This window comes from Pan paniscus, chromosome 6, assembly GCF_029289425.2.
Source record: "Pan paniscus chromosome 6, NHGRI_mPanPan1-v2.0_pri, whole genome shotgun sequence".
NCBI classification, from domain to species: Eukaryota; Metazoa; Chordata; class Mammalia; order Primates; family Hominidae; genus Pan; species Pan paniscus.
In genome coordinates, this window is record NC_073255.2 from 172513032 (window position 1) to 172528872 (window position 15841).

General features: G+C 45.7%; 1 protein-coding gene and 1 long non-coding RNA gene across 6 annotated transcripts in view; one reads left to right on the forward strand and one right to left on the reverse strand.

The window, feature by feature from the left end:
• LOC129398357 (uncharacterized) overlaps positions 1–15841 on the forward strand; it is a 54642-nt gene that overhangs the window by 12122 nt on the left and 26679 nt on the right. The window contains exons 2-4 of one of the 2 annotated variants that reach the window (XR_010112802.1): positions 549–622; positions 2196–2320; positions 4874–7614. This is a non-coding gene — a long non-coding RNA (uncharacterized LOC129398357). Of the gene's footprint in view, positions 1–111; positions 623–2195; positions 2321–4873; positions 7615–15841 lie in introns of both variants that reach the window. The other variant, XR_010112801.1, reaches the window with a different exon arrangement.
• The window catches only part of SLC13A4 (solute carrier family 13 member 4), a 47665-nt gene that overhangs the window by 5459 nt on the left and 26365 nt on the right, over positions 1–15841 (reverse strand). For all 4 annotated transcript variants that reach the window (XM_008965992.4, XM_003813432.5, XM_034965038.3 and 1 more), the window contains 7 exons: positions 14977–15057; positions 12658–12842; positions 8681–8800; positions 7446–7547; positions 5626–5727; positions 4851–4948; positions 4504–4628 (listed from right to left, as the gene is read on the reverse strand). In XM_008965992.4, the coding sequence (XP_008964240.1) occupies positions 4504–4628; positions 4851–4948; positions 5626–5727; positions 7446–7547; positions 8681–8800; positions 12658–12842; positions 14977–15057 (813 nt within the window). The remainder of the gene's footprint in view (positions 1–4503; positions 4629–4850; positions 4949–5625; positions 5728–7445; positions 7548–8680; positions 8801–12657; positions 12843–14976; positions 15058–15841) is intronic.

The window sequence follows — 15841 nt, forward strand, 5'->3', positions numbered from 1 at the left end:
ATGAAGGCATATTGACCGTCCTGAATTTATTCCACTAGCAACAGTTACACACATCCACTTAAATAAATGAACATTCTGGCTGGGTGAGGTAGCTCACACCTGTAATCCCAGCACTTTAGGAGGCTGAGGAAGGTAGATCACTTGAAGTCAGGAGTTTGAGACCAGCCTGGCCAATGTGATGAAACCCCACCTTTACTAAAAATACAAAAATTAGCTAGGTGTGGTGGCACGCGCCTGTAATCCCAGCTATTCAGGAGGCAGAGGCAGGAGAATTGCTTGAACCCGGGAGGCAGAGGTTGCAGTGAACCAAGATTGTGCCATTGCACTCCGGCCTGGGTGACAAGAGTGAGACTCTGTCTCAAAAAAAAAAAAAAAAAAAAAAAATTCCCACTTGGAATGATTCATTTGGTTGGAAGATGTTCACCTGCAAATAGGGAGGGCTACCTCCCTATCCTAAAAAATGAAAGGTATCATTGAGTTTTGTATTAAAAACTCCAGGTTGCCATATGCATCCTGCCTCCCTTCCTCTCTCTCTTCTATGGTGACAGGCTCTGCCTTTTCCCATGGTACCCTAGAAACTGTGAATGCAATGACAATATGGAGAGCAGGGACAGAAAGGAAGGTGAGACATTTATGCTTCCTCAAGCTCTTAAGTCCTGCTACGCATGTTTTACTATTAAAGACCGCCTTCCCTACACTGCCAGCATGTTACTTTTTCTCCTCTCTTCCAAATTCATCAAAAGCTCATTTCATCTCTACAGTACCCTGGCCACCTCCTGGCAAGCTCATAGACAACTGAGGACCAAAGGCCTTCAGAATTCTCTCTGTTGTAGCCACTTCACCTTGTAGAACTTTTCTTCCTTTTTTTCCTCTCAACTCACTGAGAGTTTACAAACCCAATATGTGCAGACTGCATCAATTAATGCCTGTTTCAGAGCCCCAAGGCCTCCAGGAACTCTTTAATTGTTCCCTCTGGTAACACATTAAACCTTGCTCATTGGACAGAGGCAGGGGAGGAACAGCAGTTAGTTGAATGGAAATGGTACATTATATAAAGAGATGGAGTTTTACTTAACATGTTATCCAAATAGTACTGGTAAGTAAAGTGAAATAATTTTTTTTTTCTTTTTGAGACAGAGTTGTGCTCTGTCGCCCAAGCTGGAGTGCAGTGGCACCATCTCAGCTCACTGCAACCTCTGCCTCCCGGGTCCAAATGATTCTCATGCCTCAGCCTCTCGGGTAGCTGGGATTACAGGCATGCGCCACCATCCCCGGCTAAATTTTTTTTTTTTTTTTTTGAGAGGAAGTCTCACTGTGTCACCCAGGCTGGAGTGCAGTGGTGCGATCTCGGCTCACCACAACCTCTGCCTCCCAGGTTCAAGCAATTCTCCGGCCTCAGCCTCCCAAGTAGCTGGGATTACAGGCGCCTGCCGCCACACCCGGCTAATTTTTGTATTTTTAGTAGAGATGAGGTTTCACCATGTTGGCCAGGCTGGTCTCAAACTCCTGATCTCAGGTGATCCACCCACCTTGGCCTCCCCAAGTGCTGGGATTACAGGCATGATCCACTGTGCCCAGTCCCTGGAGTTTTGCTTTTGTCACCCAAGCTGGAATGCAGTGGCACGATCTCGGCTCACTGCAACCTCCTCTTCCTGGGTTCAAGTGATTCTCCTGCCTCAGCCTCCCAAGTAGCTGGGATTAAAAGTGTCCGCCACCACGCCTAACTAATTTTTGTATTTTTAGTAGAGACAGCGTTTCACCAGGTTGGCCAGGCTGGCCTCAAACTCCTGGCCTCAAGTGATCCTCCTGCCTCACCCTCCTTAAGTGCTGGGATTACAGGCATGAGTCACCATGCCCGGCCTAGTAAAGTGAAATAATTTATTGGCAATTATTTTTCCAGCAGAACTATTTTATACTATGATTTGAAATAAATTAGACTTCAAAGTTAGACAAAAACACAATCAAAGGAAGCCTTAATTCTTTAAACTCTTGGTATGAAAACATTTTACAATGGATTTTCTTCACTAATGTCAAAACTGAAATTATTTCAAACTCTGTAGGAATCACATATATGCTACCTAAATTATTATTAAAATTAGTAGAGGCAGTAGGCTTTACAGAAATAACTGTACTATCTCTAATATGTGCACAATTTTGTTTTTATTTTTTTTTTTTGTTTTTTGTTTTGGTGGCAGGGGATAGGGTCTCCCTCTGTCTCCCAGGCTGGAGTGCAATGGTGGGATCTTGGCTCACTGCAGCTTTGAACTCCTGGGCTCAAGCGATCCTCTCACTTCAACCTCCTGAGTAGCTGGGACTACAGGTACGCATCACCACACTGGGCTAATTTTTGTTTTTGTAGAGATAGGATCTTACTATGTTGCCCAGGCTAGTCTCAAACTCCTGGACTCAAGCAATCCTCCCGCCATGGCCTCCCAAAGTGCTGGGATTACAGACATGAGCCACTGTGCCCAGCCCAATTTTGGTTAAAAAAAAAATAAAATCTTGCCAGGCCAATCTTGTCAGAGGCCAAAACTAACAACTGAAATTCAATAAAGATAAATATAAATATCCCGAACTTGGAATGAGAAATATTGATGGCATATATATAGGATGGGGTGAAGGTCCAGTAATGATGAACAGTTAAAAAGAATGAAGGGTTCTAATTGACTGCAGTTTTAATATAATTGTTGACATGAGTGCCAAGGATGCTTTATAAAAGCTTCCATGAGAATGCAGGGTGCTGCTTGAATCAGAGGTGAGAGATGGGGCTTGGGTAATATAACTACTCTACTTGGCAGTAGACTGACCACCCCATGGACCATGTTTGAATAAGGCCAAGTGTAGTGAGTCCTGAGGAGAGAGACCAGATGGTATGGGTCACTACTTCTTGATTTTTTCATGTTAATAATTATTATCTAGGAGAGGGTCCCAGAGAACAGAGCTAGAGCCAACAGTGGACAGACAACATGCAGAAGACCTGAGCTGAAAATAAGGAACAATTATTCTTTGTTCCCTGCACAGGGAGTACCTTGTCACTGGAAGTGTCCAAGCCAGAAGTGCCATGGAGGGGAATCTCACCATGGGCAGGAGATAGGACTCATTGTTTTCTAAGGTTCTCCTTAATGGAGTATTCTGTGACCTTATTATTAATAATGCAGATAGTATTTTGGGCCATGAAAAGTGAACCAAGCCAGGCACAGTGGCTCATGCCTGTAATCCCAGTACTTTGGGAGGCCAAGGTGGGTGGATCACTTGAGGCCAGGAGTTCAAGACCAGCCTGGCTAACATGGTGAAACTCCATCTCTACTAAAAATACAAAAATTAAGCTGGGTGTGGTGGCGTGTGCTTGTGATCCCAGGTACTTGGGAGGCTGAGGCATGAGAATTGCTTGAACCTGGGAGGCAGGGGTTGCAGTAAGCAGAGATGGCGCCATTGCACTCCAGCCTAGGTGACAGAGTGAGACTCTGTCTCAAAAAAAAAAAAAAAAAAAAAAAAAAAGGAGAACCAAGTTTAGCATGGGATAATGCATGTAGACAAGATGGAGGGAGAAATAGTCTGAACCTTAACCTAATTCATTCTTAAGATTGTTTTCTATTTTATGGAGGGCTAACACTTTAGGAAATTCAATCATCCCCTCACATCCCCACCCCACTTAAAAGATCTCATCCAAAATCCTCCCAGTCAGAAAATCAAGAAGCATTTACATCAGCTTTAGCCTAGATTTTCCAAAGGGGCTCAGTCTATGTATTGTGGACAGACAGTTCACCATGTGTCACTTGGAGCATCTCTAGTCCCTTACAGAGATCTCCTATTACCACTCCTATTACCTATTACCTATGTCTATCTCCTGTTACCATCTCCTATTGCCACTGTCAAATCCCAGAAGGAGATGGCTGCAAACTCCAATAAACCTTTTGCTTGTAGCAGCATGGGCCCCATAGATGAACTATCAATGCCCACGTGTCATGACTGTGTGGCACAGCCGATCTGTTCCTCTGTTCCTAGTAGCGCTGAGAAGCTTAGGGCAGGAGAGGACATCCATCCTGCTCTATTGTTTCCCTTCCCAGGGACTCTGTGAACATTCTCAGCTGCTTTGAGTCTTTCCTCCCATGCCCATAATGACTCATTAGGTAAAGATGCTGGAAAAGTATTTGACCCATAAGAACAGAATTCAAGCCGGGTGCAGTGGCTCATGCCTGTCATCCCAGCATTTTGGGAGGCCGAGGCAGGTGGATCACTTGAGGTCAGGAGTTTGAGACCAGCCTGGCCAACATGGTGAAACCGCGTCTCTACTAAAAATACAAAAACTAGCTGGCATCATGGTGCACGCCTGTAATCCCAGCTACTTGGGAGGCTGAGGCAGGAGAATCGCTTGAACCCAGGAGGCAGAGGTTGCAGTGAGCTGAGATTGTGCCACTGCACTCCAGCCTGGGTGACAGAGCAAGACTGTCTCAAAAAAAAAAAAAAAAAAAAAAACCCAAAAAAACAGAATTCAAGAATTACCTTGCTACCAGAGGCCAGAGCATAGCCTCCCCCAACCAGAATGACAATCTCCCAGGGCATGGTCTTCTGGAAGTCCTTCCACGTGATGATGGGCTCGGTCCCCAGTGAGTGCTCCTGGTTCTCTCCTGGATTAGAGAGAGATGTAAAGCCAGATAAACCCTGATGGGCGTGATTTGTGGAGACAGGAGCCTAATTGGTGAAGTGGATGATTTGGGATACTGCTATTTGGGGCGGGGGCCGGGAGGGGGGTGGGAATCTGAAGGACCTTGGTAAATCTCTTTGGGAGTATTAGTCTGATTTGGGTATTCTTCAACTAGAGCTACCCCCAGTTTCTTCCCTTCTCTCACCATCATTCTTTTTCCCAAAGCAGGGCTTCTTCGCTGGAATGAGGAAGAGGAGGAAGCCAAGGAAGACAGAGACTGTGGCATCAGTACGGTAGCCTTTCCTAGTAAAGAGACAAGCATAGCTGAGGAGAAGGGTCAGGAATTTTCAGGAGTAACATGGTGTCTTGGAGCAGTCTGTCCGAACACAGTGCCTCTTTTTAGGACTTATCTAGAGGTGACATTAAGCTTAGTTCTTGCCAGTTGCTGCCACGCTATCCACTTTGGATTTAATGGGCAATGGCGAATGTCTGGAGGCAGGGCCTGGCTAGAGTAGATGTCTTAGTGTGAATTTGTGAGCCCGTTAATTGGGGCAAGTCCTAGATGGAGTGATCAGGAGTGGAGTTGGTTAGATAAAGGAGAATAGAAGAGGATGAGACCTCTTTCCTATGAAGGCCACACCTCCATGTGCCTCCCTTCTCAAGTGAGAAGTTGATTTCTTCTTTACAGTTGGTACTTTATAGATGTTTCCTCCTTTAACTTTCATAACCACCTATGAGGTAACCAAGCTTCCAAGAGCTTATGTAATGAGACTACATGCAGCACTGGATTCCAACCCCAGACCGGGACTCCAAAGAGTGTTTTTCCTTCCTGATTTCACACTGCAGCCTCCCTAAAAAGAGTGGATTTCCCGGGGAATGAAATCTTCCTGGCTTCATATCTGCCCCTGAGAGTCTATGAAGTCTTGCCTGAAGAACTGGGGTGAGGGGGTGGTTCTTAAGGAGGAAATGATATCACTTACTTTTCAAAGAAAGAATCCCAGCCAGGGACAAAGCCAGGCTCCCGGGTAAACCACAGTACGGTCATCAGGATGAAGAAAAATCCAGTCACCATTTCAGGGTAGCTATAAAATAAAACAGAAAGACCCACTCAGGAACTGAGAAATTTCTCCTAGCTTTTTCACTTTGCTTCTGGAAGCTTCTGTATTTAGAGTTTCAATACCCTAGACATAAAACACACTCACTGCCTAACCACTATGAATGGCTGACAGTGAGATGAGGAGAAGACTGAGTGGCCCCAGAAAACATGACATTAACCATGTTCCTGGAGAAACTTCAGTAGAAAGGGCAAGAGAACACAGCACTGTACATTTGTAAAATTATTTCAAATACAGCCTACAAGGAGAGTGCAGTGAAATAGGCAGCCCCAAACACTGTGCTGGTGGGAGGAGGAATTGCTACAACCTTTTTGAGGCCATTTGATGATACACATCAGAAGCCTTAAAGTTGGTCATTCCCTGGCCGGGTGTGGTGGCCCGCGCCCGTAATCCCAGCACTTTGGGAGGCCGAGGTGGGCGGATCACGAGGTCAGGAGATGGAGACCATCCTGGCTAACACAGTGAAACCCCATCTCTACTAAAAATACAAAAAATTAGCTGGGCGTGGTGGCACGTGCCTGTGTAGTCCCAGTTACTCGGGAGGCTGAGGCAGGAGAATCGCTTGAACCCAGGAGGCGGAGGTTGCAGCGAGCCAAGATTGTGCCACTGCACTCCAGACTGGGCAAAAGGGCGAGACTCCATCCCCCCCCCGCCAAAAAAAAAAATAGTTGGTCATTCCCATCATCTAACCAGAAATGCATACTGAGACATTAATTACCTATTAAAAACTGGAAGCATCCTCTATATCCAATGGTATTTCATGACACTGAATACATTTTGATACAACTCTATGTTAAAATGAGATGCATCCCTTGATAATCCCATTTCCACAGCAGAGTTAAGGGTGTGGAACATACTGTACTGAGAGTACAAAGTTGAGTTGAGAAAGGCAAGGTATACAACAGTTTCAGTGTGGACTGAATTTTACCAAAAATACATAAGAGTTTTGCACAAAAAAGCATGGAAAGAAGTGTTAACATTTGTTAACATGGGGTGCTAAGAATCCAGTCAATTTTAATTTTTTTCTTATACCGTCTTGTATTTTTGAAATGTTCTACAATGAACATGTATTCCTTTTATAACTTAAAGCTTTAAATAAGACAGTGTCTACCTGGATTGTTTTATGCAAAGTTGTATGTGCCAATTGCCATAAAAGGAGAAATAGCACTAAATAGGAAGCTGGGTCCCTGTGGAAAAGCTGATGGAAGTGGCTGAGGGTTGGTTAGTGATTTCTTGGACGCTCTCTCTGCAAGTCTGTCTTTGATACTGCCTTATACCCTAAATATAGCACAGAGTCTCCCATCTCCCTGGGAGTGATAACTGGACCACTGTGGTGGCGCGTCTGAGCAATGAGAGGTGGCCTGGCTTTGGAAGGAATTCACATTTTCCAAGAGGGTGGCTGTGCTGTCTTTCCCTTCTTCTGCCTCTGTCTGCTCCATGGTCAGCACTCCACCCCATGCCATGGCTATACCTTGGACTCCGAATAGAGCAAAGGGGAAGGGTGGCCACCTGAAATCTGGGCCAGCTTGGCTTTGGCACTAAATAGCATCTTCTAAAGGCCTGATTCAGAGTTGTGGAAAATTCTCCCAGTGTCAGGGATTGTCAGGAACAAGGCTGCTCCTGTGCTCACTTTACCTGCTGTGTTTCTGCTGGAGAAGGAGGGAAGAGGAATGGCTGATTTTTACCTAATGTCTCCCAGCTTTTCATATTCTTCTTGGATCCTCTTCTCTGACAACTGTTCCCTTTTGGTCTTCTTCTTCTTGCTCAGAGAGCAGGTCTCTTTAAAACTGAGAAGGGAGAATGAGCAAATGATTAAAGAAAACACACTTCTGAGGCCCAGAGATCAAATATGAGGTAAATACTAAACTGCTTGCCTGCTGTGGTCACTTTTCTCCTCTTTCACATGCTCTATCCCTCTATCCCCCACCTATTCATATGGCTTTTATCTGCCAAGTTATCTGGCCTCTCATCAACCTTCTCCCCTAGCCTACTGGGTGGGGATATCCATCTGGGTCTGTCTCTGGTGTATTGGTGTGAAGTGATGTCTCAGGGACTTATGCAAGTGTATTCGTGTGGGGTCATTTCTACCTACTTGTCTTTTACATAAGTAAAATAATCAGTGTAATGTGGTATATGTGTCTAGATGTATAAACTAAAACTTTTATTCCACTATGTGTCTAGATGTATAACTAACATTTTTACTCCAGAGAAGCTTTGTCTCTAGCCAAACAAACACACAAACATCTGCGTATATGGAACACACAGTGTTAGTTTTATGTTAGCAATACTGGAGTTAAGAAGTATATAGTTATCATTGGTTTGACAACAGTCTGAGTAAAAAGAAAAGTCAGAGAACATTTCTTGACCAATGGGAGCACTGGGTTATATGGACTAATAGCAAAACATTATATTATCTTCCCTTATGTGTTTGAAACTGATCAAATTTGGAGTAGACTGACTTGTTATTTTGAGGCATATGAGCATATTTTATTCAGGCTACTAAGTATAAATCACCCATGCCTATAAAGTTAAACCTAATGCAAATTCTACTTAGAGTCATATTTTTTATTTCCTGTTTCTTGGGGTAATTAGAAGTGCTCTATATGCTTTGAGAGCAATAAAACGACATTAAATACTCTTCACCTCAGACTTTGTATAAACTGGACAGGCTCTCTAACCATTTAGTTGGAATTAAGAACATTTCATTGTAGAGCTGAGAGTGAAGTGCAGAGTTCACATATGTTTAGAATGTCTAGAAGAGACAGCGCCTGACTCTCAGACCAGACCACTGCATTCTCCTTGAGCATCCTCTGTGGTTACTTGGCAGTCCCTCTTGCACAGAGCCATCCAGGGCCCATGCCATGGCCTTTGGATCAACAGGGGGGCTTCAGTGCTTTGCTGAAAGGGCCCTGGAACTCACTTGCAGCCCAGGAACAGCCAGTGCATCCAGAACCAGCTGACCACCAGCATGATGAGGGATATGGGGAAGCTGAAGAGGAACCAGGTGCCAAAGTTCACCACCTCTGCGGCTGGATACTGGCTGGAGGGTAAAGAACCAGGTCAGCAATTAGAAAAGGGAGGGTTTCCATATGGTATTTTGGGGTAGTATGCCAAATGCTCCCTAAAACATAGAGCTGGGCTAAGTGGGGAGATAATGATAACGATATGGTAAAACATTGCCTAGGACTCATTTAGTTGACAGTTGCAATTGTACAGAGCCCAGACAAGAATCATGAAACTAGCTAAAAAAAGGAATCAAAACAACTAAAATTAATATCATTAAAGTGTATATACTTTGCACTCAAGAGAATGACTCAGGATGTATTTGCCCTTAAAGATTCTGCTAAGTTTATTCATCTGGTTTTCAAGGCAACAGAAAATGGAACAGCTTGGTATACTTTGTTTCTAAAATCACCAAAGGAATGTAAGTTTTGATTGGGGGACACAATTCTGGAGAATCTGGAACTTTAGGGCTTAATGAAGTTTTTAGATATTAACGGTGCCCATAAGAGAACCAGGACTTGGAATCTCCAAATCTTTATCAACATCCACTGGTCTCAGGGTAGAGGGGATTTGTATGGGGAACTGCTCATTCATCAGCAGGCAGAGCTGTGGCCCCCCAGCCCAAGTGCTGTTTCCTGGGGAGCCTGGCTGGACTACGCGAGAGCTGTGGCTTTTGCCTAGACAAGGCTCAGGCCTAAATGACCTATGCTGTGTTTTCCTTGGGTCTCTGTTTTTGGGGCTGGGCGTAAAACTCCTCAAGGTGTGAGACATCCCTCTATCAATGATCCCTTCTCCCAGATCTTTAACTTCCCTCTCATCTGGATCATCCCTACCAGCATCTAAATGTCTCCCATCTTGAAAACTCCGTCTTGACCCTGCTCTACTTTCCTTTTATTTTTTTATTTTTATTTTTTTTTGAGATGGAGTCTTGCTCTGTCGCTTAGGCTGGAGTACAGTGGTATGATCTCAGCTCACTGCAACTTCTGCCTTCTGGGTTCAAGCAATTCTGCTGCCTCAGCCTCCCAAGTAGCTGGGATTACAGGAGCACACTACCATGCCCAGCTAATTTTTGTATTTTTAGTAGAGACGGGGTTTCGCCATGTTGGCCAGGCTGGTTTTGAACTCCTGACCTCAGATGATCTGCCTGCCTTCGCCTCCCAAAATGCTGGGATTACGGGCATGAGCCACAGTGCCCATCCCCTATTTCCTTTTATTATCATCCCACATCTCTCCTTCCCTTCACAGCCAGCTCTCCATTTTCTCACCTCTACCTTAGTCCTCAACTCACCAGAATCTGGCTGCTTCTGCCACCTCTTGACCAAGGTCCTCTTGCCTACATCACCAGTAACCTCCACGTCACCAAATCTAATGGATACGTTTTCATCCTTACTTTGCATCATCATTCATTGACATTAAATATTGTAGGCACTTCCTTTTTCTTGAAATACTTTCCTCCCTTGGGTAGAGTGGCACCAGATTTCCCTTCCCTCTCTGCTGTCTGATATTGTTTCCTTCTGTCCATTAAATATGTGAGCTTAATATTTATGTCCTCTGTTCTCCTTACCCTGTATATTCTAGGTAATTTCCTCCACTCCCGTAGCTTCCCTTACCAGGAGGCAAAATGAATATGTGGCCCCTTTACCCAAAGGTTATTATGAATATCCAGGCAGGGACAGCAGAGCATTAAACCAAGCGTGACGCCTGTCTGGGCATGGTGGCCCTGTGTCCCTGTACAGGCGGCACGCCCATGACCCCAGCCCTGCAGGCCGCTCTCTTCAAATCTATGCCTTCAGCCTAAGCATTAATATTTGCCTTGACATTCACAGGTCTGTTTTCACCTGGACATCTCAGCCTCTATGCCAATTTTTCCAACACCCCATACTTCCTCTTTCCCCTCTATTCCTTCACCTGCTGAGGGCAGGAGCCTGAGAGGCAGACGCGGCCTTTCCCTCTCTCAGGCCCTGTCTAACCTTCCTGAGACCCAGCAAGTGACTGCTGAGTTTCCCTTAAACCTGACTGTTCCTCCTCCCCACTGCGCTGTCAGCCAAGCCACCGGCTGCCCTGGACAACTTTGCAGCAGTGTCCTGAATTGCCTTCCTGCTGTCTGGTTTCTCCTTTCCAATCTGTTCTCCTTTTTTTTTTTTTCTTTTTCATCCAGAATGAGTTTTCAAAACTATAAATCTGACCATCTCACTCCCTGCTTAAAATTCTTTAAAAGCATCTCAGAGCCTTTCAGATGTGGTCCAAGTTCCTCAGTGGGTCTTGCCAAGCCCTGGAGATCTGCCCATCCAGCTCCCTGGCCTCCTCTTACCCTCTGTCGTTCTCTTTTATGTGCTCTGCTGTCCTGCCTCGGAGCCCTCCTACGTACTGCTTTCTTTGTCTGGATAATCTCTCTTCATCTAGTTTACTCCCGTCCTTCAGGTTTCCACATGGTCGCCTCTTCAGGGAGGCATTTCCTTCCTGCAAATGGGCGAGCTCCCCCAGCAGGGCTCTCCCTGCAGAGTCCTGGACTTCTCCAGTCTCACTTAGCTATAATGACTTGATTTCCCCCTTTTTTTAAATTTTTATTTATCTTTATTTTTTGAGATGGAGTCTTGCTTTGTCACCCAGGCTGGAGTGCAGTGGTGCGATCTCAGCTCACTGCAACCTCTGCCTCCTAGGCTCAAGCGATTCTCCTGCCTCAGCCTCCTAAGTAGCTGGGATTACAGGCACCTGCTACCATGCCTGGTTAACTTTTGTATGTTTAGTAGAGATGGGGTTTCATCATGTTGGCCAGGCTGGTCTCGAACTCCTGACCTCAAGTGATCCGCCTGCCTTGGCCTCCCAGAGTGCTGGGATTACAGGTGTGAGCCACCGTGCTGGGACTCTTTTTTTTTTTTTTTTTTTAAGCGGAGTCTTGCTCTGTTGCCCAGGCCGGAGTGCAGTGGCACGATCTCGGCTCACTGCAACCTCTGCCTCCTGGGCTCAAGTGATTCTCCTGCCTCAGCCTCCTAAGTAGCGGGGATTACAGGCGCCTGCCACCATGGCTGGTTAACTTTTGTATTTTTAGTAGAGATGGGGTTTCACCATGTTGGCCAGGCTGGTCTTGAACTCCTGACCTCAAGTGATCCGCCCACCTTGGCCTCCCAGAGTGCTAGGATTACAGGTGTGAGCCACTGCGCTGGGACTTTTTTTTTTTTTTTTGAGACGGAGTCTTGCCCTGTTGCCCAGGCTGGAGTGCAGTGGCATGATCTTGGCTCACTGCAACCTCTGCCTCCCAGGTTCAAGTGATTCTCCTACCTCAGCCTCCTGAGTAGGTGGGATTACAGGTGTGCACCGCCACACCCAGCTGATTTTTGTATTTTTAGTAGAGACGGAGTTTCACCATGTTGGTCAGGCTGGTCTAGGGATCCTGACCTCGTGATGCGCCTGCCTCGGCCTCCCAAAGTGCTGGGATTACAGGCATGAGCCACCGCGCCCGGCCTTTTTTTTGTTTTTGTTTTTTAAATAGAGACACTGTCTTGCTCTATCGCTCAGGCTCGGGTTCAGTGGCAGGATCATGGCTCACCGTAACCTCAAATTCCTGGGCTCCACAATTCTGTCTCAACCTCCTGAGTAGCTGGGACTGTATACAGGTGCGTGTCACCATGCTCAGCTAATTTTTTAATGTTTTCTAGAGACAGGGTCTCACTATGTTGCCCAGGCTGTTTTTGAACTCCTAGGCTCAAGCAATCCCCCCGCTTTGCCCTCCCAATGTGCCGTATTACAGATATGAGCCACTGTGCTCAGCCTGTTTTTCCCTCTTCCTACAGAAACTCTTCTGTTCTCATTTTCTACCATATCTCTAGCACCTAGTCCAGTTCCTGACACACAGTGGTGGTTAGTAAATATTCGTTGACCAAGTGAATCACTTACTTGTTGAAGTGTTCCAGGAAGATGAGGCTGGTGGAGGTGCCGATGATGGTGGTCAGGCCACCAATGGTAGCGGAGTAGGATATGCTCAGGGAGAGGCACTTGCAGATCATCTGGTCATGGTGGGACCTGTACTTTCTGTTCAGCTTCTGCTTCCTGGGGCTGGGGGTCAGGACTTGTGGCTTTTCCTAACAAAGGAAAATCAGCGAATCTGTCCAACCCAGCTTGGGCTGTCTGGCCGAAGCATGAGAGGCAGGAGGCACCATGGTACAGCGGAAAGGGTTTGAGCTTGGGTGTCAGAAAGACAAATCACAGTTTCTACCATTTATCAACTTGGGCATGCATCTGAGCTGCAGTTTCTTCTTTGTAAAATGGTGGAAACCATATTTTCTCTGCTGAATTGTTGTGAAGAGTAAATGAAGTAATATATGTAAAGCACTTAGAACACTTCCTGGCATTTAATGAATGGTAGGCTATTATTATTTTTGTGATTAATGTTATTATTGACAGCATGGCTTGTTTTTTATTTGAACTCCTGTAAAACTAGTGTCACTCTACATTGTGTTTGAATAACAAACAGATGTTATTCCTGTAGAGTTAGAATGACAGGATTTGGCCTTCCCCTCAGGCCCTTTCTAATCCTACCAAGACCCATCAAGCTACCTCTGAATATCTCTCAAATCTGGCCATTCAAGTCCATCAAACCCTGATGGAGAGATGACTAAAAAATACACCTGGATTACATAAAAACCCTAGTCTTCATTGGGAAGAGGGTTGAAGTGTGATTATTTCCTCCTTCCCTTCCTCATTCTTTTCTCCTTGCCTGACTTTTCCTCTCTACTTTTTTCTTCCCCCTTGCAGATAAACTTCAGTTTAGTTGTGGTCCTCTCTGAGCCTGCTTGGTCCAGATGACGGCCTTTCAGGGTCAGAGAGGTTGCTGAACTCTGGTCTCAAGTGTTTCCTGAAGAAGCAAGTCCCTCCTATTCCCTTCACACCTGGCCACCTTCATTGATTCTTCATGAGACTAGGAAAGTCCTGGTGCAATTGTCAGCAAGTCAGGTCATGAAAGAACCAATGGGGAAGCGCCACCTTGCCACATCTCTCAAAGCCCTTTCCCACTGCCCCATCTTCCTAGTGGGGCCGAAGTATGGCTGACCCTTCCAGACCTCTAAAAGATCCACTGATTAACAGAGCTGGAAGAGACCTCAAAGATTCTTTGGTCCAGTGGTTTTCCACAATCCTTTCTTCTACTGAAATTTTACACAGAATAGTATAAGTGTAGCAATTGGATACATCCTTTTTTTTTTGAGGCAGGGTTTCACTCTGTTGCCCAGGCTAGAGTGCAGTGGTGCCATCATAGCTCACTGCAGCCCTGACCTCCTGGGCTCAAGTTATCCTCCTACCTCAGCCTCCTGAGTAGCTGGGACTACAGGCATGCACCACCATGCCAGCTAATGATTTTACTTTTATTTTTAGTAGAGACGAGATCTGGCTGTGTTTCCCAGGCTGGTCTTGAATTCCTGAGCTCAAGTATCCTCCTGTCTTGGCCTCCCAAAGTGCTGAACCACCGCACCTGGCTGGCATGCATCCAATTTTGTAATTGGAAGTATATTGATGGGTTAATTGCATGTGGTCAAGGAGACTTGGATTTGAATCAGAATGCCCCCCTATCTAGTTCCTTGGCCTTGGGTTATGATTTCATCTCTGCCTTGTTTGCAAAAATGGAGCTCAAAATCGCTACCTCATTGAGCCAAGACCATAGAAAAAATGCTGAGTGCAATGATTGATACATAATAAGCATTTAATAAATGGTGGCAGTTATTTATGATGATGGATATTAAACAAGTGAGACTGTTTTGATGAACACAGACATTTGAAATCAAGGGTCATAAGTGACAGTTGCTATTTTATACAAGCCTCAACATTCATTCGACTTCTGCATTTTGTTTCAGAGGAATCGTGCCAGGAAGACAATTATTAGTTCAGAAAAGCAGGTGCCTTACAATCTTAGGATACTCAAATAAAATATTTGCAGTGTCCCTGAAGCACCTTTGAAGACTAGTTTGAGGACCTCTGATCTACACCAAACTCCAGCTTTTATCGTTGAAGACACTGGGGCTCAGGCAGTGGACTGTCTTGCTAGTCAAGTGAGCTTGATGTCTCACCTCCACAGCGCACACAGGCCAGACATGTATGAGGGTAATGAGTGCCTGGTGACAGCTCACTAGCCTGATTCCCTTACGACTTCAAGACCAGTGCCCTTGGGAAGCAGTTCACAGCGTTTCATGTAGGAAACAGGGCTAGAAGGGGCCGTTCTATTACCTGGGATGGGTGTTGCTTCTTGCCCTGGTGTTGGTTTGCAGTTTTGATGGGGCTGGTGATCGAGGGCACACCATTCAGGTTCTGTTGGGACAAAGGCCATCTCACTATTAGGAAGAGGAAGTGGTGAGCCAGGTGCCTTGAGAAGGACCACCTAGTCATCCCAGGGCCACCCCATGCCTCAGCACTGTGGGAACCAGAGGCCAGAAGCCAGGGGGAGCATATACACCAGGGCACCTCAGCCAGGCCTGCCCCGCCCAGCCTGGTGTCAAGCTCTCCACTTGAAGAGGCTTTGAAACTAGGCAGAACATGGCTCTGCCCTTAGAGGAGAGCCAGTCTTTCTGGGACTTTATTAGCTAATGAAGAACCCTTTATATATAAGATGAAAAAAAAGAAAATGAAAAAAAAATAATCACAACCAAGTCCACAGTTTTTTGTTTGTTTTAGAGACAGGGTCTCACTGTGTTGTCCAGGCTGGGGTCAAACTCCTGGGCCACAGCGATCCTCCTGCCTCAGCCTCCCCAGTAGCTGGAAGTACACGTGCACACCATTGTACCCAGCTGAAGTCCAATGTTTAATTGGCCTTTTATACTTCTCATGAAAAGATGTATAACCAGATTTGGGGGAGGTGAAGTAAGTTCGAGTAACTGTGTGCAGGTAAACTCTGCTTTCCCCTGTAAATGTGTTCTTTTTATTTTTATTTATTTTTATTTTTTGAGATGGGGGTCTCACTCTGTTGCCCAGGCTGAAGTGCAGTGGCACGATCTGGGCTCACTGCAACCTCTGCCTCCCAGGTTCAAGTGATTCTCCTGCCTCAGCCTCCCAAGTAGTGGGGATTACAGGTGCCCATCACCACTCCTGGCTAATT